At 36.1% G+C, this 24046-nt stretch overlaps 2 protein-coding genes across 2 annotated transcripts in view; both read right to left on the bottom strand.

Moving 5' to 3' along the window:
• Positions 1–309: 309 nt before the first annotated feature.
• LOC127626908 (BMP and activin membrane-bound inhibitor homolog) lies at positions 310–5392 on the bottom strand. The gene is made up of 3 exons (XM_052103026.1): positions 4941–5392; positions 2354–2635; positions 310–1838 (listed from the first exon to the last, which is right to left on the bottom strand). Exons 1-3 carry the CDS (start codon positions 5014–5016, stop codon positions 1411–1413), a joined length of 786 nt encoding a protein of 261 aa, XP_051958986.1. The 5' UTR covers positions 5017–5392; the 3' UTR covers positions 310–1410.
• A 5263-nt stretch (positions 5393–10655) lies between these two features.
• Positions 10656–24046, bottom strand: part of LOC127627112 (WW domain-containing adapter protein with coiled-coil) — a 41328-nt gene continuing 27937 nt past the window's right edge. The window contains exons 8-13 of the mRNA XM_052103362.1: positions 22677–22799; positions 21363–21505; positions 19902–20017; positions 18512–18737; positions 15449–15576; positions 10656–12111 (exon numbers count right to left, since the gene is read on the bottom strand). Coding sequence (XP_051959322.1) covers positions 12042–12111; positions 15449–15576; positions 18512–18737; positions 19902–20017; positions 21363–21505; positions 22677–22799 — 806 coding nt within the window. The 3' untranslated portion in view covers positions 10656–12041. The remainder of the gene's footprint in view (positions 12112–15448; positions 15577–18511; positions 18738–19901; positions 20018–21362; positions 21506–22676; positions 22800–24046) is intronic.

Here is a 24046-nt window from a genome sequence, read left to right as displayed (position 1 = left end):
TATGCTGCTTTTATGGTGCATGTAAATGGAACGCAACTTTTTCGAAATAAGACACTTTCTGGTGTCCATGCAAACATATTCATTGAGGCTGTCAAACATCTTTCTTGTTTTATTGAAGAAAGAAAGTCACAAATGGTTTGGAACAAGAGGGTAAGTATATCATGACAGTTTTATAAATTTTCATTGAACTATTAATTTAATTTATTCAACTCAAGTTCAGAGACTCAGTTTTAACGTTTCATATTTGTTTTTGTTTTTCGATTTAAAATAAAAATTTGAAACTGTTCATATAAATAAACCAATACTCTTTTGCACATATTTTCAGCAAGTTATTTGCTTGGTAAACATCTCAATGTGACATGGAGATCATGCTGTACACATCTACTGCAATAAACTTAATCACAATGGAATGTTAGCAATTGCTGTTGGTAATGCCACGGTCTTAAGATGAGTTAGTGTATAAAGCTGCTAGCAAATTTTCAAAGTAGGTATATAAAAGTTTCACAGATCTGCCTGTGATTTGTGGACTGTAAACTCCAGCCAGAGTGCATACAAGAGAATTACTGTGTTGGGTGAGTGCAGGCAAAAGACTCTGAACTCACAGCTTACTGACATTCCCTCACTTACTAAATAAATACTCAGTCTACCTCCAGTATTAATCCCGAGAGAAGGGCAGGAGAGCCAGAGAGATGTAATGTGTCCCTTTTGGAGGGGTTTCAGAGATGACGCAATCAGATGTAGGGCACTACCTTAGAATGAGGCCCCTGTGTTAGTATCCCTGGAAAAGTTACTGACCAAACTTTAACACTCTAACACACACACACTCATATAGAGCTTAAAAAACAACATCATTTCACAAATCCATTTGATTAATGGAATCATAAGCAAAGACAAATGATCTGTTACAGTCAAGAATGGATCCTTTATTCATACAATTTGACTTAAACAAAAAGTATTTTTTTTACCCTGCTGTCAGTGTAAAATTCTTCAAAGAAAAAAAGGCCGCTTTGAATGCAACTCTACGACCATTCATACCCCCTCATCAACATCTCATATATTTTATACAAATGTGCAAAATAAGACCATCTTTTTACGAATCCTTTAATCTTCAGTGTCAGTCCAGGATCCACAGGACATGGCTCAGTGGGGAAACAAGTGGGGTTTAAAGTCCTTTGCCCCACCCTTTCAAATTTAGCTCCACCCCACATAGACTAGCCATTCAAATTCAAGTAAAGTGCTCTTTTGAGAAAACACAAACAATTGCGTCCATGAAATTTCTTCACGCTCCAAGTCAAGAAATGGAGACAATAAAATAACAAGTGGAAAGGACAATAATAAAATTACAACAGCAAACTCTACACTCTTTCTACTGTGAGTAAGTTCATGTCCAAACAAGGAAGCACCAAGTAGTCATACAAACTCCAGCTTGCCATGTCCCGTGTACATCCCCCAGTGCACCAGAGATAGGAGTCGTTCACCTCCACTCCCTCCTCCCGCACAAAGTTCTGTCTGCCGCAGCTTATCGCATCCCAGGCAGCAGTTCTCATGTCCTGTTACCGGCACCATGCACTCCAGGTCCAACTTGGCCACATGGCCTTTCTTGGCATGGTGGTGTCCATGGAAACTGTAATGCAGGCGAGACAGCATCTGCTGGCGCTGGGCCTGTAGCCGCTTGTTTTCACTACGGAGCATCCGCAATGCCAGCATAATCAGCAGGACCAGGATAAGGCCGCCCGCAATGGGAACAGCTATGACTGCCGCTCGGAACCACACTTCTTTAGCTGAGGCTAACTCTTGCACCCTTGTGATCAGTTTCTGGTTGGAGCTGTGGAATCGGTCTAGAAGAGAATGTATGAGAACAAAGTGAGATTGAGAACCCTGGAAAGCATTTTGGATGCATTGTTGAATAAATATAAAGGGGGATGTGGAAAAGACAGCATGAGATTTAATGTAAACATGTTTTATTTATATCCATTCCACTCCCCTTAATACCTAAGTGCGCCTTTTTCATTAGAGAGGATTATATTTGTGTTCTTTGAGCAGTAGTCTGTGCTGTGAGAAGCACATTCCAGCACAGTGGGAACATTTCATGATCAGCATGCAATAAAAAGTATGTGATCTGAATCCAAGGGCTAAAAGGTAAACTGCCAGCTACCGGCAAATCACACTACACTGGAAACCATTCAAAATCAGCCTGCAGTTTAGAGCTATAAGAACAGTAAAAGTAAAAAAAACATTCATCACAAGGGCCCATTTTTGCACAGACAACGGGATCTGTCAAATAAGACAGGTTTCTTCGTTTAGATGAAAAACCACAATATAGACTCTACAGTTACATTTGTACATCTCTCACCTGTGGAGTCACCTCGAGGGTGTGTGAGGTCATGCAGACCTCTGTAGTTACACATATCATCATGACAGCACTCTATGGGAGAAGAGCTTCCGCCAGAAACATCCATGATTTTGCTGCCGCACACATCCGCAGAGTTTAAAAGTGGATCTAAGCAGCCATGTGTTAGAGGTGAGTTTGTGTTAAGTGGGTCCAGGACCTTGGTGAAGCACGCGTTAAGCTCCGATTTACACATGTATCCAGTGGCAACGCAGTGCGGTGCATCGCAGTAACACCTGATCTCTCCTGCAAAGCAGAGAAGTCACATTAGTTCAGTTACTTTAAGAAAAGTCCAAAACCTAAGGCATATTTATCAACTTTAATAATACATAAGACTTAAACGGATCATTCAGAAGGACTTTTGTTTCTTCAGTGGATCACAAAGGCAGAATGACAAGTTCAGTCACCACTTACTTTCATTGTATGGAAAAAGATGCAATGAAAGCGAATGGTGTCTGAGGCTGTCAGTCCCTAACATTCTGCATAACATCTCTTTTTGTGTTCCACTGTACCAAGAGAGTTATAAAAGTCACAACAACATGAAGGTGAGTAAATTATGACAGAATTAAACATTTTCTATTAACCATCCCTTTAAATTGATGCATCTATGTAAAATGTGGTTTTTAAACCTTAAACAACTGCCGTGATTTTCTTCCAGGAAACATTTGACTTCTCAAGGATGCTTGAAACTAATTGTTAACATTTTAGACTAGGACCAACAACTGTCAGCACATGTGAAAATATGCCCACTGTGGTGCCAGTACTGTGTGGGAAAGTTAAAACTGCCATCAAATCCATTCCAAAAGAAATTTGGAAAGGCCATTCTGTTAGAGACTTGTGTCTGAAAAGTGTGCAGCATTTCAAACATTACTTTTTTAACATGCAAATCTCAAGTCGGAAAGTGATACTGAAACGATTAACTTTTTATTGCAGGGGGTCCCAGAAAACAAAAAAATACTTATTTAATAGACCAAAAAGACAAGGCTAACAGAGTTGTGACAAAGTGTTTGTGTCAGAACACTAATATGTTGCAATTCCAGTTAAAAACTGTAACTATGTCATGGCTTTCCGTGCAAACGGATCCTTTTAGTCAGTCTTATAAAACAGGAACCGTGCAGCTTAAAATTAGTAGTTTGTTTGCCAAAGTCAATTTCTTTCAACCCAAATGGAAACTCGTAAAGGGGGGTGAGAGCAGGACTCTTTTTCTCAGTTAGCACGCGAGCTCACTTGTGGTCAGAGCTGGCAATAAGTCGGGTAATATATTTAAGGTTTCGTCCTTAGGGGGCAAATAATTCTACTTTTTCAGCAGCTTCTGGGTGCAAAAGTTGTATAATCTGAAACACCGCGAGACTACGTAAAGCGGTCGAATATGTACGTGAACACATACGATATTTGACTCTCGAGCACAATTCTGTAAGCGGGTTACCATTTTAACTAAACGCCCAGGTCGTATTTACATACATTTAGGACCTTTAAGATGTTTTGCGCTTTATCTTCAGGACACTTAAGCACGATTTACCGCTCAATTATCATGACCGTAACGCGTCCGGTGGTTTTCTTTTTACTATTCCCATTGTTATCAATGATTAACAATACAGCAACTATCACATATTACAATTTAAATAATTGTCCTATAGCATTTATGAGAATATCATAATGACCATCTTTTCCTGCGTTTTCGGTCAAATGTGCGTAACTGTCATGGAAATATGTCAGACTTGTAAACACAGCCCTAAAAAAAAGCTTCATTTTCTATACAAAATAATTCCGTAATTTTAGTAAAACAGAACCAGTACATCTCCTTAACAGTTTTCATGAGAATCACCCAAGCGGTCAGTCACTCGCTGGACTTTTTTTTTATCTGCGTACATGAAACAAAACACTAAACACACAGCAAGACAAGAACACAAATAAACACGGCCTTCGTGTCTTGTTCCAAGCCGCATGTGTACACTGGCCAAGGCTGCAGTTGCATGTCATCTAGTTAGTGAGCTATTTTCAAGGAGGAATCACTGTTCTTTGTATTAGTTATGCTGCATTGATTATTTTTTTGTAACTATTATTATTACTATTATTTTCATTTAATGACTGACAGTTTGGCATGCCCATGCAAAAACAAAAAAACCTAGGTTAAAATGAGACAATGTTATTGGTAATTGTTGTCAATTAATATTTAAAATATAAGCTCAGAAAATTATATTAATCATTTAATCCTTTTTTTTTTTTTCTATAGGCAATTTATTGAAGGCTAGAAATAACAGTATGTAGGCTACACTTGTAAGAATTAAATATGGGCTTTTAATCAATTCGTCTAAGTTGTTACTATACAATTTGAATGTATTGTATAAATCAAAATTATGTTTTGAAACGTCAAAATAAATAAATAAATAAATAAATAAACGAGGCCAGTAGCCGACAAAGAGTCGTAGACTCAATGCATTTGAATGTTTGAACCACTTTTTGCTTTTCAGCGCGCCAATCGTACATCAACTTTAAATCTGGCCCAGTTTTAATGCGCTTCCAGAAACTATTCCAGTAAAACTATTGTTACCTTTCGTGAGAAGAACAGCCATAGCACAAAGTTCCAGCTGAAACCAGAGAGAAACAAGGCTGAAATAGCGATCCATTTACAGCTGTTTTTCCTTGTCTTGAGACTCTGTGGGAAGACCCTCCGAAAGGTTGAGACTTGGTTACATGTAGCCTACATTGATCACTGCATTCCCTGGGATCCTGTGATGTACGCACGCTGTACACAAAAACAAACGAGCACAGAAAACCCTGTCTTGTTCCATGGGCATCAGAGAGCAATTACGAACTGCTGAGATCCAAAATGAAAAACTACCGCAGAAACATTCCTTGTGCGCAACCAAACCTCTCCTCCATGCGTAAGAACCCCAAGTATATACAAAAAAAAACTTAATTTGTAAAAATTATAAAAAGGAACATCCAAAAGAAATGTGGCATGGACAACTTTCCTCACTCACGGCACAGCGGATTACTCACTCACTGACTGTACGGTCGAAAGAATTTCACTGGATCCGTTTTGGGACTCTACATAACCACGCCCATCTAGAGCGTTCATTGGACGGCGTTGACGGTACATTTGCATACACCGTCCTTTTGGCGTTGGTATTGGTTCTCAGCGCGGTCATACAAGTTGCCTTTCCTCCTACACATGCTGAGACCGAATCGCATGACGAAGCAGGTTGGTAAGCAATAAGAAAAAAAGGAAAATATTAATGGCATAATGGTTATTCTAATGAATGAAAGCTGGTGTGTCTGATTCAATATATTTAGTTTCTATTTGGAATCCATGTGTGGGTATAATTTATTATTTCAAGGCCCAATTAAGACCTTCTTTTTAGAGAAATGCACTTGAATTCAGAACTTTGTCATTCAGAAGCTGATGTGACACGTTCCCCAGACTGCTGAAGGTGAAAACTGCAGTCTTGCACTAGAGAGTGGATGTAGGCGGGTCGGTTAGAGAAATTAGCAATCCAAAGAGGCACATGGCGCCAGCGAGACGACACAGACACACAATTACCCCCCCCAGACAATCGCATGCAAAACACACAGAGCACTACGATCGATATCTCAACTGCCCTCCCCGCCCTAAAGTGTTGAGCACTTGGTTAGGTCATGTGCTTCACAATTAAAGGCATTATGCTAACCTTGAACCATAAACTATCATGTAAATTATATAAGAATAAACAAGCATATATTGCTACAGTAAAACAATATTTAGCCCTGTATACAAACCAAACTTCTATAAAACAGCTGGAATATATATATATATTGTTGTATATATGGAATATATATATATATATATATATATATATATATATATATATATATATATATATATATATATTCCAGCTGTTTTATAGAAGATTTTATATATATATATATATATATATATATATATATATATATATATAAAACAGGGTTGGGAGGGTTACTTTTGACATGTATTCCACTACAGATTACAGAATACATGCTGTAAAATGTCATTTGTAACATATTCCGTTAGATTACTCAAGGTCAGTAACGTATTCTAAATACTTTGGATTAATTCTTCAGCACTGGTAGATTTTTTTCACTTGTTTTGACTTTTAAAAACTCAGTAAGACAAAATACACATGTTAAAAATAAATTCTCTGAAAAACCTAAATATCTTCTGCAGTGTTGTTTCTAAAACAAGATAAATCAAATTGATCTTGTTGCAAGGCATTTTAGATTTTACAGGAAAACTATACAAAAATGATTATCAAGAATGTGATTTTTGCCCTAATATGAAAAAGGTCTTACTAGACAAATAGAAATTATGATCCAACATGAATTTTCTTCATAAAAAAATATGATTGTGCCTGGTAACGTGCATGTAAAATGGCTAGAAATAGCATTTTAGCTCAGTGTAAAGATGACAATTTACACAATGTTTATTTCTATTTCTTCTGCTCCAAACTTACTTCAAACAAACTTCTCTGTCTGCTCGCATGAATGTAACTCATCATAAGAAAGTGATTCACCACTGTTCAAATGTACTTTGGATCACATAATTTATATGTATAAATGTTTCCATCTGAAACGGCTAAATATTAAATTAAACAAATTACAATAAAATGCAAAGTAATCTCTTCAGTAATCAAAATACATTTAGAATGTAACTGTATTCTAATGACTAATTATATAAATTGTAACTGTAGTGGAATACAGTTACTTATATTTTCTATTTTAAATATGTAATCCCGTTACATGTATTCCCTTACTCCCCAACCATATATATATATATATGCTAAACGAATATAACCAAGCATATAGTGCTACAGTATGACAATATTTAGCTCTATATACAAACCATAATTCTATATAACCATAGGATTTTGTATGTTCTCCCACACTTACAGCCCAATTCATTATTTTGCCCAAAAAACATTGTTGTACAGACATTGTAAGATTCCTTTGTTAGAAAATGTGGAAGCTGATTTTACTTTAATTGAATTTGTAGAACCTTGTAGTTTGTAAATGTAGACTATAGCTTACAAGAAAAACTTCCTAAAGTTTAGTTAATGTTGATTCTTCAAATGTTCTTGTTAATGGATAGGCCTACTTGAAAAAAGTTCAACTTTATAATAAACCCTATAAAAATGTTTTCGTTGTGCTGACACTATTTTTGTGAGGAATGTGACGCTAATTTGGTTTATTGTAGCTCATGGCAGTGGCACGGGAGATAGGGAAGTGTTTGATGATGAGAGAGACAGACTGGGAGACGCTCACTGCTGATGGACGGCCATCGATTCAGTGTCAAAGGGCAAAGAGAAGCGATTCCGCTTCGGGGGACACATTCAGAGACCTACAGAAATGACCGGATTGACAGCAATTATCCTAATTGTTGGTAATTTCACAGAGGCGCCAGTTCAAAACCAGTCCTGCTTGAAATGGTGAGATTCACACCTTCGTAGACTTATCCAAGCGTCTGATGGAACTGGCCCATGGCATATCAAAACTGATACTTTACATACAACAATTGGATTGTCTGGGAGCAATGTTGCGACACAGGCTTGTTTTTCAATCTGCCCTTAATTCGATCCACATCTCATTTTATATATTATATTATACATATTAAAGGGAATTTCAGTAATCTGCTAAATGATGAGGATTATTCCATAATGCCAGTCTGCTAAAGGTGCTCAAGTATTAAGATGTTTTTTGAAGTGTTTCGTAATATTAGAACATCGATTTTTTTTTCAATACATTTCAGTTTAGAGGCTATAAAATAATATTATGTGGCCTGTTTAAATAGTCTACAATTTAAGAAAAACAGTTGAGAAATATCAACAATATAAGGCAAAATAAATATGTTAATTAACTTTTAAAATATTTTTAAAATACGTTTTTGAAAATGTTGCATTTGGAATGATCAAGTGCTGCCCTCTAGTGCCCATAAGTTAAAGTTCATGGTACGACTGAAAAGCAACCACATATGATTAGAACACACACACGAAAAAAAGCAAAGGAACTGTATTGACATCTGCTAGACATTATTTGAATAATCTATGCAAATTATTGTATTTTTACATGCTTTATGTATCTTATATTATGGTAGGATGCGTAGCTTATGTATTTTATTTTATATCATTAGAAATTGATATGACATGTTCACTTTGTCCTTTGGTACAAACCACCAGGTCAAAAACTGTGCAATTTACTTCACCAATGTACATACATTCTGAGGTTGTGCATTATAAACTGATATATATATATATATATATATATATATATATATATATATATACATATATATTCATATTCTATACATTATACATATACATATATATCAATGTACACCATTCAATTTCATAACAAAATTCCATCATATTGAACTGTGTAATTTTAAACAAAATTAATTGAAATGCATAAATCTTAAATGTGTGTGATATATATATATATATATATATATATACACACACACACACACACACATTTAAGATTTATGCATTTCAATTTCATAACCAAAGATTCCATCAAATGGAATAGCAAAATTTTTACAAAATAACATTTACAAAAAACTAAATATTTTACGTTTTATTTAATTTTGTTTAAAATTACACAGTTCAATATGATGGAATTTTGTTATGAAATTGAATTGTGTACATCTTAAAAACAGGCTAAACTTTGTTTTATTTTTTCTGAGAAATAATAGGCCAGTAATTTACTATAGAATCAGCAGATCATCTTTGAACTATGGCCAATTGAGACTCAAGTATTACACTACAATGTTCATGTTGAGTGTAGCAACACTTGCTTGGATCAACAAAATGGGAAGGGAATAAAGGGAAGTTTTATCAAAGATAAATCAAGAATGAGTATCATTGAAGCATTAAAGGTTTGGAACGAGATTGAGAGATGTGAATGGAGATTGATAGCTGCTAGGTATGTCGAGTCCTGCCTCAACAAGGAAAGAACAGTGGAACAGGATCACGACTGGACAATAACTGAAACAGAGTGCAACAAGGATAAAAAAGGAAACATAACATAAACTGCTTATATTTCCACTGTTTATTTCTCCACTTTTTATTACGTTATTTTGTGTATTTATGTATATTTAATGTTACTATACACCTATGCAAAGCTTATTTTTTGTACCATGTCAATAAAGCTATTTGAATCTTGAATCTAGTAGCATGACAGTATATCTGACGATGCCTCAAAGTCAAACACACTAAAATAGGGTTCCTTCTTTAAGAATAGAAAAACAGAATTGTTCCATTTAGAACCAAGAAGTGTTCTGCTATTGCTATTCTGTCATTATTTTCTCACCCTAATATTGTTCCAAACACATGACTTTTCTCTTCTGTAGACAAGATGTTAGGCAGAATTCTAGGGTGACTGCCTCAGTCCCCCATTCGAATGAGGAAAAAAAGTGCAGCATATATTAATTCTTCCTCATTTCCTCGTGTTACACTAAAGGAAATAATATGGGTTTGAAAAGACTAGAGTAAATGATAAAATACATTTGCCAACCCTTTAAGAGTGGTTTTCAGCTCATAAGTGAAAAAGGCTTGCATTTTAGTTAACAGGCAGACTAACGTTACAGCTACAGGATGTTCTAATCTCAGAAATCCAAGTAACCAGCTGCTTGCTGTTGTCTTTTTCTCTAATTCACTCAAGCAAAATTCTACATAGAGCATACATCCATCAACCTTACTTCATGCTTTAATTCAGTCACATAATAATATTTACAGTTGAAATCATAGACCATTTAATCTTAAATATAGCCAGCATGCTAGCATAACCTTCTCTTCAGAGCTCAGACCTCAAACAGAGTCCAGACTTTCAGGCTCACATCTTCTCTTACTCTTGGCTTTGAACTGATTTAGATGATGGGACACGTCATCTGCTGATGTGAGATCAGTTGACAAGCATTTTGCATATTTTAAATGTCACATTTGTGTTTTAAATGTAAAAGTAAATTACATTTATAAAGTATTAGAAACTGTCTATGTAAGGAAAGTAAAATTAGCTTTTTTTTTATTTATTTTTTTAAATCTCAGGAGGACTTTAAATGTCTGGAGCATCCAGAAGCATGGAGTACTACCCAGCAGACTGTTTCCAAAGTGTACAGCCTACAACTAAGCTTCCTTTGAAGTCCAATTTTAATTCTAGTAGTCATTATAGACTGTGAAGGTATATATTGGAACCAAATCAGCACAGCGCTCTCACACACATACACACACTAAAATAAACCCAACAAAGTTTAGTTTAGCATGTTTATTACAATACATACATTTCACATTTGACCTTCTGACCCCAAGTGACCCTGCCCTGACCCTGGTCTAACAGGGATGTTGATTTCCAGTCCTTGACTGACCCTCGGTTTCCTGTTTTCCACTAGAACTTTTTCCCATCCCATCCAATTAGGGTGCAAAGGAAAATGTGTGGTAATAATTTATGAATACAACATATCTGATAGACTAGTAATCACTGCAATTTTGAATAAATCTTTAACTTCATTATTACTTAGCAACTGTACATAGGAATGAACTCTGGTTTTAACACAAGTTTCCATAAAGACCTTGCATTCTTTTTTTCCCCTTTTTCTTTAAGTACAGTTTTTAAACAAAACAGGGGTACAGAAAAGAAAATAATCTGGAAAGATTAAAGAAAAAAAAAAGGGGATTCTGGGAGAAAACCAGTCTTCATCTCTTGCCAGAGGAGGAAGGGTGGGGGAACAACACGTGGTGCATGTGTGCTTGGCATTTAGGGTGAGCTATAGGAATGGTTCTCTCTCCTCTCTCTCTCTCTGTTGGTGTGCGATCTGCACTTTCTGTTGTTTTTGCACACATTCAATTCATCACATTAGCAGGCACTGGTGTTGACCATGGGCGTAGCAGGGCCATTTGGGGCAGCCAGGAGACCACTGAACCATCGTGGACAAACATGATGTAAACCCACTCAAAAGGCATGGGGTGAGGGAATGAAACCATTATAGTGCAACCAGAGAAAGTAATTGATAAACTAACCAAAAAACCATGTAGCATTACTACTATTTTCATATGTCAAGAAAGAAAATGATCTGGTGGTTGCATGTGCACAGCTGTGAGAAGACAGAGTGTGGGTCATCAGCCTCGTTAATAGTCCTGGTCGATTAGTCCACCTTTTCCATGCAGATCTGGTACATGCTCAAGGCAATGGCTCACCGATCATTTTCCTGAAGAGTATTTTTTTTTTAAATACTCATTTAAAATTTGAGTTCTACATTTGGTGGCAATGAGGGCACTTGAGATCCCAGTCTGCCTTGGTGCTGATTAGTTAATGTTTGGATTTCAAAAGCTTTGATAGGCATGGCTTCCCATAGCTTCATCTACAAAACATATGTACAACATGGAAATAACATCTACAAATAATCTACATAGAGGGGCGTGTTGGGGGCAGCCCGCAAAAAATCCTCTCCACCCCAGTTCAGCCCTTCCCCCACCCTCAGTTCAAGAAAGACCTCGCTGCAGCTCGTTAAATGTAAGACTGGGCCCAGAGCACAACGCAACAGAACTTTGGTTCTCCAGGGTTCCACGCACATGAAATGGGTTTCCCCACTCATTCACCTACCCCTCTCTCCTCCTGTTTCAAAACCACATCACAAACCCAGAGTTCCTCAAACCATGAAGGAATTTTGATTCTTCAACTTGTCAAGTTCTTTAATTTGTTGTCTCAAAAATAGTATCCTATGTGGAAGAAAGAGAAAGGGAGAACAAAAGTCAGTCAATATGCTAAACAAAAATGTGAGTCATTGAACAATCCACACTGGCATTTATATCAATTAATACCAGGTTTATTTTAGTTTTGAACTAGTTATATTTCATTTTGTGCATTTAGGTTTTCAATTTCAGTTTCGTTTTTATTTTGTTTGAATTTTTTCCTAAAATGGCCATTTCTAGTTTTTATTTAGTTTATCCGTTATAACATCACTATGTATCTGTAAAACTTTACAACAAGTTTGTATTTGTTAACATTAGTTAATTTCATTAGTTAAAATGAACATTAATAATTATTGTTTTCCTGTAAAAATATCTAAAAATGCTTTAAGATCAATTTGATTTATCTTGTTTTAGAAACAACACTGCATAAGATATTTATGTAGGGCTGGGTATCGAGTTTGATACATTTTAGGCACCAACGGAACTGCCTCTAAACAATTTAGTATTGCTGTTCGGTACCAAATTTCGATACCTAAGGGGTTAATCTAGTCAGCGAAAAGCATGTAGCATGCTAGCTGTGCCCAAATCTAAAAGTGCCGGTGATTAAGCTGTTTTGGCATCATGGAAAAACACTAGTATCAGAAAATGGTTTGAGTTCCAGGGCTGAGAAAGAATGTTATAAGTAACATTGCTAACACTGTTCTACATTACAGAGAAATACTAAACCGTAACAATGAGCCTTTAAAATATTATTTTTACAAGCGCACGCATGAAGCGAGCCGCAGCGACACAGGAACAATTGCTGATGATCCTGAATGTGTCGGAAAACACTGCAAGAGACTGTCTGAACATTTTGTTAATTTCTAGAGAGAAATGCACATTCGGGTTGAGCAAACAGACGATGATCTTGGGATCAATGATGGTCAGAGTGATTTTTTATTAATTTAACAGGGACAATACACTAGGCATTGTTACACACAGACAACCAATGCAGTGTACATAGGGCATATATAGCATAAAGCTAATTTGCATCCCTTGTCCCTGGTTAGGCTTTTACATCACAAGAAACAAAGTACACTCATGTATATACAGATAACTATCTGTGTATATGTTGAATCTAAACATTTCAAACATTGGCATATTGACATACCCAAGCACAAATGTAACTTTATACAAAGTCACAAAACATAAACTGTAAATTATCCTACATACAGAAAGAAAATGTAAACTGACCCATCCTGAATCACGTCATGACAATTTTTGGCTCGTTTTCCCATTAATCTATTAAATTATTATTAGAATCAAATTAATATAACAAATAATTTGCCCGTAGACACAAAGACACACGTTTTAAGAACACTCTTTATTATATTAAGTATAGATGACAGAAAAGCCGTATATGGGCATATATGACGAGCTGTTAGGCGTGCAGTCTCGTGGAACATGCGCATCTAAAGATCTCACACTTTGTTTCTACCTTCCGATTTGTATTTTTTTTTACGAGTGCTGCAAATTCTCAGTTGAGGTGCTGCTTTGAGTTCAGTTCTCTTTATTTCCACACAGCAGTTTACTGAACACAGCTCTGCAGCCTGTAAAATAATACAAAATATATAAAATAATACAAAAACATGTTCACCTCGAACCATGATTTATATTTCAGTGATTATTATCATCATAATTATTATTTTTACATTTATAATTGTTTTTATGTCTTTTGTGCAAGTAATGTTCAAACGGATTCTTGCCCGAAAGTAAATGGAAAGGTGGTTACGTGTATGTATACATGTATGTGTGTGTGTATATATATATGTATATGTGTGTATATTTTATTTTATCACATTATTATTTATTTGCTTTTTCGTTTAGTTTGGACTTTTTCATTTTTTAAATAAATTATTTAATTTCCAATACAAAATCAATAAAGCAAGAATATTCACTCATCTCACAGCTCCGAGGTTTCTGATGTAATTGGAAATATATATCGTGGAGGAGGGAACAAAACTAAAGTATTCACACACAATATATTTTCCTGGATACCGAAATACCCGACAGGTAGAGAATGCACGGATGAAGCTTTTTTGCCAGAGAGATGTTCACAACTGTTGTAAAACCATCTTTCAAAGAGTTGAAAAACACATTTTAAATGCACTTATTTTTTCCAGTTTCATTTGAACTTTTAGTTAAAATAAATAAAAAATGAAGTTCAAAGTTTGAAATCAAGGTGTCTTGCTTTATTGTGTAATCTTAACCCTAACCCTGCTTAACAAAAATCACCCCATAGTACCACTTAGCATCCAACCATTGGTAATACCGGTTAGTAATTTTCCTGCTGAGTTTTTTTATTTTCTGTGTATCGTTTCAAATTTTTGAACGATACACAGCCCTATATTTAGGTTTTTCAGAGAATGTATTTTTAACATGTGTATTTTGTCTTACTGTACTGGCAGTTTTTAGTCAAAACAAGCGAAAAAAATCTACCAGTGCTGAAGAAGTATTTAGAATACGTTTCTGACCTTGAGTAATCTAACGGAATATGTTACAAATGACATTTTACAGCATGTATTCTGTAGTGGAATACATTCCAAAAGTAACCCTCCCAAACCTGACGATACCTAAAGGATTTAATAATGTTAGCATAAAGCACCTAATTGTAAAGTGTTACCAATATTATCTGCCTGTAATGACAATTGATGACATTAATGAAATGTGCTATAAATGTTTCATTGCTGATACCTTCAGCAGTAAGTACTCTGACATCTCAGCATTTATCAGCAGCATGGACTGGAAATCACACAACTTGTGTCAAACGACCCACACAAGAGAACAAGTAGTCATTTATTTGCCAAAGTTTCCAAAGCTCATAGATATAAATATATTCTGAAGTTTTGTCTGATGTCGACTAAATGAGGCTCTAATTTCTTTTGTGCAGTATTCATGGGGAGCCCCTCCCCATATTGACGTGCATCTAAACATCACACATGTAGGCGAACTATGGTTGGTTGATCCACATGTCAATCAGACGTTTGCTCGCCAGTTCTTTTTGAGAAAAACATCAATAAATCAGGCTTGAGAGATTTTATAAATCAGATTATTCAACAATGATTGAAAATATGAAAACTTCATTCATTTTCTCCATGATTCTGTTATGTTCAAATTGTAATTCACATTTATAGTTTCACTTTAGTTTTCATTTTTATTTTAATGATAATATTTTCCACTGCTAGTTTTCATCTTCGTAATAGTTTTCATCAATAATAACCTTGTTTATTAATACAATGATTTTGATAACTATTAATGCTATATTTCTGAGCTTGCGCATGTACTAGCAGATGCCATGTATATTAAACAGTGTAAGAATGCTTACCTCTGCTCACGCAGCGTGGCCTGGATCTCACACACTCGCACCAGTGACCGCAGGTTCTTCAGCTCTGTGCAGTTCTCTGACATATAGATGCTGCCCATGGTGTGAGCCTCTTCACGTAACCGTGAAGCCTGGACAAGAGAGCCATACTTATGTTAGTGATGGTGTAATGGAAATAAATATACATATTTTGCTAGCTGGCTGATTTTTAAATTGTTTAACAGCACAATCCTTGATTGCCAAGACCCCATTTACACCTGGTATTAATATACGTTTTGGATGATTCGTTTGAAACAAGACAACGCTTATAGGTGTAAATGGGATCAAAAACATTTTGAGATTTGTAAATTTTAAAGACATTCGTAGGTGGTTGAAAAAAACAAGTGACTACATTGGGCTCGTAGTGTCAACGCTCATCCATTCGAATGTGATCCAAGAGCAGCGAGGCACCGCATACTTACCTTGTCAAATCAAGCTCTTTGCAAAAACAGTTCCGTGCAGTTTTGAAAGGAAATAAGCATCAGATCGAAATTGTGCACCATTTACAAATCATGCTTTTCTTTTACTTTTCTTGCTTTATTATCATACAATATTACGTTGATGTAGCAACTCATGCATGTTGTCATGACATCAGAAAACCCATCCCAATACTGTGTGTCCTGGATGCTTCAACCTTCAGAAACCTCAAAGAAAATGCAGACTGGGAAAAATATAAACTTTTCATCGATTGCTTATAAATGATCATGAGCGATTGAAGCGCTGGCTTGTCACACTGAACCTGGATATCAGTACACACCTACATTCTCGCAAATATTGGAGGGTGTGAAAGAAACAAAAGGGTCGATGTCTGAATTCATTGGTTCTGCCCTTGCTGTTTTTCCAGCGAACTCAGGTATGTGTGAATTCTTTGTCATTATCACACCTCCCTCGGTCTCTGCACCTCCATCAGCGCTCTGCTCCTCATTACCCAATTTCTAATTCACTGCACCTGCACTCAATTCACTTGCTCATCACTGCCTGCATGAATATGTTTGTGAAGCTTCTCTTCTGTGTGATATCACCTGTAGTATTGATCTCACTGTGTAAACCCTGTGAATCTCAGTAAAGCTCTTGCACTTAGTTGCACTAACTACAAATTGTGTGGCTTGAATTCCTGACAGTCATATAGCCTATATATTTCTGCTAAAGAAAAAGCACAAGTTGATAATGCAATGGCATTGCACTGAAATAAAGGATGGTTATTTATTTAGGAGTGGTGGTGGTGTAGTGGGCTATAGCATATAACTGTTAATCAGAAGGTCGCTGGTTCGCCACCACCATTGTGTCCTTGAGCAAGGCACTTAACTCCAGGTTGCTCCGGGGGATTGTCCCTGTAATAAGTGCACTGTAAGTCGCTTTGGATAAAAGCGTCTGCAAAATGCATAACTGTAAATGTACTGCAGTAATTTATTATTATTTGAAAATTATTTATTTTTATCTTGTATTGTTTTGAAATTGTTTTGGGCTGTTTTGGTTAGTGAACGGCGCTTGGTCTGTGGAAGTTTCTCTTGTAAACAATGACGCGCTTCCTGCCTCCACGTGATGCGTGACCTTACCAATCCTCTCATAAGTGCGTGTCACAGAGATGTATGGAAGTGAACATTTGTAGTTAAGTTTATAAGTACTGTTTTGTTTCTAAAAATAATAAATCGTTTGGGTTCAGAAGACCTTTGTCAACTTGAGTCATGTGGATTATTTTTATGCATCCTAAATATGCATTTTGAACCATCAAGAGTACATTCACTTGCATTGTTTAAAGGAGGAGGCCTGAAATGAAATCCTAAAATTTTTAAATTCTGTTTTGATGAAGAAAGAAACTCAGATACATCTTGGATGGCTTGGAGATATATATATATAATTATTTTATATTTACAGAAATAATTTCTTTAGAACATAATTTATATAAGTAAAAAGTGAGAGGTGATTAATACAATTTCTTTTGGATCACCATTTAGTTTTTTTGCTTTTTTGTTTTGTTAGAAGTGCAATTTGAAAGTTGGTTTCAAAAATAATTTTTTTTAACAAAAATAAATCTATTACATACACCATCGGCCATCAGTGAGATATCTAGAATGTTAATTATCTGGACCAGTCTGCGATTCCAAATCGTGCAATGTGAAATATGTTTTGACTGAATAAAACTGCAGCATTGACCTACAGCCAATGAGAGAGCAAGAAACGGGGCACAGGAAGTTTCAGTGGGAGGAGTCCTGATGTACCTGCAATAGAACATCAACTAGTATGGCTTCGGTATCAAGAAAGTCTCATTGGACCAAAGAATTGGTGGAAAAATTAGTGGAACATTGGCAGGAGCACCAGTGCCTATTTGATATTTCATCTGAACTGTACCACAACCGGTGGAGAAAGAGAAGCGTTGGAGAGGAATTGCCAATTCTCTTGGACAGTCAGTTAAGCAAATAGGTAGATTTTTCAGTAGGAGCAACTTTTTCATATTGTAACCAATAAAATATATGATATTTTTAGGCGATTAAAAACATACACATTATATTCTGAAATGCATAACATATGATAATGCATTATTTTTCATATCTCGTATCACTTCTCGTGTGTACTCTGATGTGAAACGTAATTTGGAGTTCAGGAAGAGTCGTCTGGGATTCGTCAATACTGAATTTTGTAATGTGTTCACCACTGATGCTGATTCATCGTGTAATTTGAAAACACTACGACTTTCATGACAAGACAGACAGTTGTGCAATATGAACGGTTCCACAATCTGATGTCTTTGAATGTCGTGTAATGTAGGAAGCATTAGACACACTTTTGAAGAACCCTGCGGGAACTCTGTTTCCTATGTTAACACTAAATCAGTAAGTATTGGCTTAAGCAATTAGTAAAACAAACACTCATGATTAATTGACCCACTTGAGTAATTAACATGGACAATATGAAAAACTGCAACAATAAAATCACGTACAAGCCAAAAGTTATTAATTATCAATGAAACAAAAAGTCTTTAATCCTACACAGTTTAACCATGGCATTGAAAAATTCAGGTTAGCGTACCTGTTTCTCCACATGCTCCGCAGGCCAACCCTGCACATGTTTGATGAGGTTCTCGTTGAAGTGTGCGGCCAGCGTGGGTGTGAAGGAACATGTTGCTCTGCCTGGGGCTGCACTGGCAGATACTGAGCCTGGGGGCATCGCTCCACTGACTACTTGACCACCACCACTATTACTGCCGCTGTTACTACCCACATGATTCGGACCCGGGGACGGACTCCTCTGACTGCTGGAAGAAGGGTAAACAGTAGAGGGGTCAATGTCTTTCAGCGATGCAAACTCATGAGGAAAGAAAGTCATAGCAGGTGTTCCAGATGTATTTTTTATTTGTTGTATTTAAAGCTTTTTAAGTGTTTAAGCTTTAAGTAACACTTTTATCTGACTATATATTGAAAATTGTAAAAAAACTATTTGGGAACATTAGCTTCAGAAAAGGTGACTTTAGCTGAAAGGTGAGTAGTTTCCTACCCTGGTCTTGAGATGCACCAACTAATTTGTGTGCCTCAAATTTTTAGTAGCCAGGCTGAACTAGTGTAAGACCAATGCCAAATATGTGTCTTCTGTACAATCCCAGCCTCTGTTATCTCATTATCAGCACTGAGTTAATAATAAACAAATTGTAAACAAAGCAATAAACAGCCAAAGCCGACTGATGAATTGAAACTATAGCCATCAATATACTTAATACTTAAATTTCAATCATTTGCAATGAAGCTCATAATTGTTTTAAAGAAAACGCATCAACACAAACCGTTTAAGAAAAAAGAAACAGTACGTGTTGGGTTCGGCGATTCATTTGGATGCCACGTCATCTAAAGGTCCATAAAAAAGTACATTTATTCTGCCGTCATCTGACATCTTTCTTTTGAAATGTTTGTCCAAAATGTATTTAATATTTGAGCATCAATGTAAACTACATTATACAACACAATGAGTGCAAATGGCTTAACCTTTGTTAATCATCCCATATGTATTTGATATCTAGATCAAATTACACAATAAATCTGTCAAATTCAGTAAAAGGCATTAAACCGTTTAAAGATTTTCACACATTTACTCATTAACTTTAACGCTTCACATCCCTCAGATCACGTACTTAAATTTGCTAAACTTATTATCGTACCACAGGTAACTTTTGGTACAAAAATGTGTGCCAGTACTTCACTACCAGCATATTTAAAGCCTAGAACTCATCAACCTGAGCTGCTGTTCAACAAACAGCCAGAAGATGGCAGTCAAACACAGCAATTCAAGCCAAATTAAGCTACAAATATGGCGGCTGAGAAGTGCAAATACACTGGGCAGTTAAACATCCTGAAGCCCTTCAGACCAATTATTCAATCATTACTCAATTTTCAAACTTTAAGACCTCTCTTAACACAAAATCTCTTACCTCTGTCTCTGCAGAATCCGTGGAGAATTGCCATTGTCGTGATGTTTGTCTGTGGGAATGGACTGCTGGGATGAGGGTGGAGGGAGAGAGCTGGACTTAATTGTCATAGAGTTCATCTGAGAAAGAGAGGGAGAGTGTGTTACAAAGACATACAAGCTCTGGAATGTTTTTTTAGACCATTGCAAAATAATCTGTTTCTATGGATTTACTGTTTATAAGTATGTGTTTGAGTAAAATGCAATTTTTTGTTTTATTCTATAAAGTAAATGGCAACATTTCTCCCAAATCCCAATTAAAAATATTGCTATTTATAGCATTTAATTGCAGAAAATGACAACTGGTCAAAATAACAAAAGATGCAGTGTTTTATGACCTCGAATAATGCCAAGAAACCAATATCATATTCATTTTTAAACAACACAAAACTAATGATCGGTGATGATCTGGGGGTGCTTCAGCAAGGCTGGAATTGGGCAGATTTGTCTTTGTGAAGGACACATAAATCAATCCACGTACAAGGTCATCCTGTAAGAAAACTTGCTTCCTTCTGCTCTGACAATGTTCTTCAACTCTGATGATTGGCTTTTCCAGTAGGGCAATGCTCCATGCCACACAGCCAGGTCAATCAAGGTAAGGATGGAGGACCACTGGATCAAGAACGTCATGGCCAGCCTAATCTCCAGACCTAAACCCCATTGAAAACCTCTGGAATGTGATCAAGTGGAAGATGGACAGCCACAAGCCATAGAACAAAATCGAGCTGCTTGAATTTTTGCAACAAGAGTGGCATAGTCACCCAACAACAATATGATTATTCCTTATTCCAAAATGGATTAAATTAATTATTTTCCTCAAAATTCTACAAACAATACCCCATAATGACAACGTGATAGAAGTTTGTTTGAAATCTTTTGTGATTTTATTTCTGTTTTTTATTTTTAATAAATTTGCAAAGATTTTGAACAAACTTCTCACATTGTTATTATAGGGTATTGTTTGTAGAATTTTGAGGACATTTTTAATTTAATCCATTTTGGAATAAGGCTGTAACATAAATTGTGGAAAAAGGAAGCACTGTGAATACTTTCCGGATGCACTGTATGTTAAAACATTAATAGTGTTGTTTAAAAATGAATATGAACTTGTTTTCTTAACATTATTCGAGGTCTGAGAACACTGCATCTTTTTTGTTATTTTGACCAGTTGTCATTTTCTGCATTTAAATGCTCTAAATGACAATATTTTTATTTGGAATTTGGGGGAAATGTTGTCATTACTTAAAAGAATAAAACAAAAGTTTTAATTTTACTCAAACACATACCTATAAATAGTAACTCCAGAGAAACTGATCATTTTGTAGTGGTCTTTATTTTTTCCTAGAGCTGTATATACATTCACACACAGTATACATATATATTGGATAAAATCAATCATACGCCACGGCATGTGAACACAGCATACCTTGGTCTGTGAAGGTGTGGTGCTGAGGGGTGGTTTTAGAGAGGCTGTGTTGGTCTGAGGTGTGCTGATTCTGGGAGACACGTACGACCGAGGAGATGAAGCATCTGATGTTAGAGACATTGGAGACTGGCTGGACTGCTGGGCTACTCCAAGGGACAAATAATAGAAATGAGACGTAAAATAGGAGACATTGCCAGCATTACCCTTCATAAAATCATATTTCCTGTATAAAAACCCCTTTATACTGCGTGTCAATAATAGTAAGCATGACATTGACAATGCACAAATATTTCAGCCAAAAATTGCATAAAATGCCATTTCCGGTTTTTGGTTGAAAGAGAAAATTTGAACAGAAACAGTTATGAAAACATTTGTTAAACCCTCATGGAGAAAAAGCATAGTTTATGTTGCATTTTAAAGTCCACATACTCAGAAGTGAAGCGATCGGGCTCTTGATCATTAGCGCATAAATAAAAAGCACTTTCCAGTGTTCTGATATTGTGTGTCATGGTTGCTACGGTCAACCTCCAATATGACATTAAAGAAGCATCAAAGCACCATTAAACAAGTCCATATTACTTGTACATTATATTCAAAGTCTCTTGAAGCCAATAGTTCTGTTAAATCTTTAATTTGCATGCAGCTCGTGATGGGCCAATGATGATGCGCTGCTTTTTTCAGCACTGGAGCTCGCAATATATGCAATCGCTCCACTTGAAATCCATCTCAGATGTAGATGCTTGATAGCTCAGTTCAATTAAAACATGCACTGAGAACAGCACCAGAGAAATATTTCACCTTTTGAGATGAATTTTAAACTACTGAGAACTAGCCTACAAAAACAAATGAGAGAGTAATCTGGAAAATACCATTATACAACTACAGACCAATATCAAATCTTCCTTTCATAGACAAGATCATTGAAAAGGTTATTTACGGTCAACTACAATTCTTAAATGGCAACTTTGACAATTTCCAGTCTGGTTTTGTCCGAATCACATCACAAAGAACCGCTCATAAAGATAGTTAATGATATTTGCCAAAATTGAAAAGCTAACTAACCCCATCTGCTAACTCAAGGAAGTGGACTTGGAATTCTTCAGCTAATAAGTCAACATCAAAATCTCAAGCCACCAACTGATTCTAAAACCATGAAATAAAATTATAAAGTTCAAGGGCGGGTCACAAGAAAGACAACCATAAAGTCACACATAAAGATGTTTCAAACAAAAGCAATTGGTGTCAAGTGCAAGTTTGTGTTTAAAAAGGTATAAACCGCAGGGGAGAGAGAACAGTGTGTGTTTGTATGTGTACCTTGGCTGGACAGCTGAGTAGCCTGGGAGAGCAGAGTTGAGATGTTGAAGGCAGAAGGACCAGCAGTCAGGATCTTATGGAGCATGGACTGCAGCGAAGCCTGAGTTACTGCAGCAGTGAGAACTACAGAGAGACACAGAACACAGACATTGAAGCCATAAAGCAAGAACAACATAGGGGAAAATAACTAAAAATAAGGGAAGACAGAAAGCAGACATTACGATAAAGTTACAAAGTGCTTAAACATGCCTGCAAAGAAAAATGTAATTGATGCAATTTTGTAGGTTGATTTCCCCAAAAAAGCATAAACATTCTACTCTTTAAAAACATTGATCTGTTTGAGAATCAGAACCAGCCTGACACAGCAACATTGAGCACATTTACATGCAATTAAGAAAATGGTTTATTCCAGGGTATTTGCATAAAGTGTCATGAAAATGGGAAAGAAGTTTTCCTTACGCCGTTTAAGGGATTAAAAGAAAACAATTTAACACACCTGGGTTTTCCACAAGAACATGGCTTATGTGGCCATGTAAACATGTAAGTGGCATTCTCACAGATTTTTGAGAAGTGTGCATGTGCATGAACAGACTGGATAACAAACATCATAGGTTGGAGCCCAACAAGTGAACAAAGCAGAACGAATTCAAAATTTCTGAGAGTACAGTAGGAAAAGCACATGCACTAAAAACTACCCATTTATACACATCAACGTAAAATATTGACCGTCATTCACATTTGCATACATTGGGGGAATCCCAGAGTTTTGAATTGTAAGCCACATTACTGCAGTTCAATTCCACAGCAGGTCACGATAAAAAGTTAAGGGGGAAAAAAAAACACGGCAACAACTCTGAAAAATCAAGAAATAAAGAAAAGAGAATAGAAGGAAGACAGATGGGAGCGTTTGTGAACCACATTAGAACGGCCACTGATTACTTTCACATGTACACCAACATGCTGAAAACTAACAAAAATTATCTTATTCAAAGGGTCAGAGAACACAAGAAACCCATGTTTACATGAGATTTGAAATAATGGGATTATTATCTGCTTTTGATGTCTAAATGTAAACAGGCCGAATTGGATAAGCCAGTAAGAGGTGTTTACAAGAAACAGAGTTAAGGGAAAAAAATCTATACATGCCAAACTAAATCTATACATGCTAAACCACTAATGACCATACCCTGATAAAGGAAAGCCATTACATGACCACACACGCTGTCAGCTTATTAAGCATTATCTGTGTAGGATCTTGCATGTAAACTAACTTACTTATAAATCACAATGTCAGTAAAAAATATCAAGTATTACATGCACGTGAAACAGTTTTTGTTTTATTCACAAATGTTACCATGTACTTCAAACTA

Source organism: Xyrauchen texanus, chromosome 33, assembly GCF_025860055.1.
Source record: "Xyrauchen texanus isolate HMW12.3.18 chromosome 33, RBS_HiC_50CHRs, whole genome shotgun sequence".
In the NCBI taxonomy this organism is placed as follows: domain Eukaryota; kingdom Metazoa; phylum Chordata; class Actinopteri; order Cypriniformes; family Catostomidae; genus Xyrauchen; species Xyrauchen texanus.
The sequence above is the reverse complement of the archived record's forward strand: the minus strand, read 5'-3'. Positions and strand labels throughout refer to the sequence as shown.

What these genes read in the sequence shown, in the direction of transcription:
- LOC127626908 (XM_052103026.1), bottom strand. Translation starts at nt 5,016, where the DNA reads ATGGATCGCTATTTCAGCCTTGTTTCTCTCTGGTTTCAGCTGGAACTT. An exon ending in GGCTGTTCTTCTCACGAAAG is followed by an intron (nt 2,636 to 4,940) that starts GTAACAATAGTT and finishes TCTGCTTTGCAG; the next exon opens with GAGAGATCAGGTGTTACTGC. An exon ending in CCCTCGAGGTGACTCCACAG is followed by an intron (nt 1,839 to 2,353) that starts GTGAGAGATGTA and finishes ATTCTCTTCTAG; the next exon opens with ACCGATTCCACAGCTCCAAC.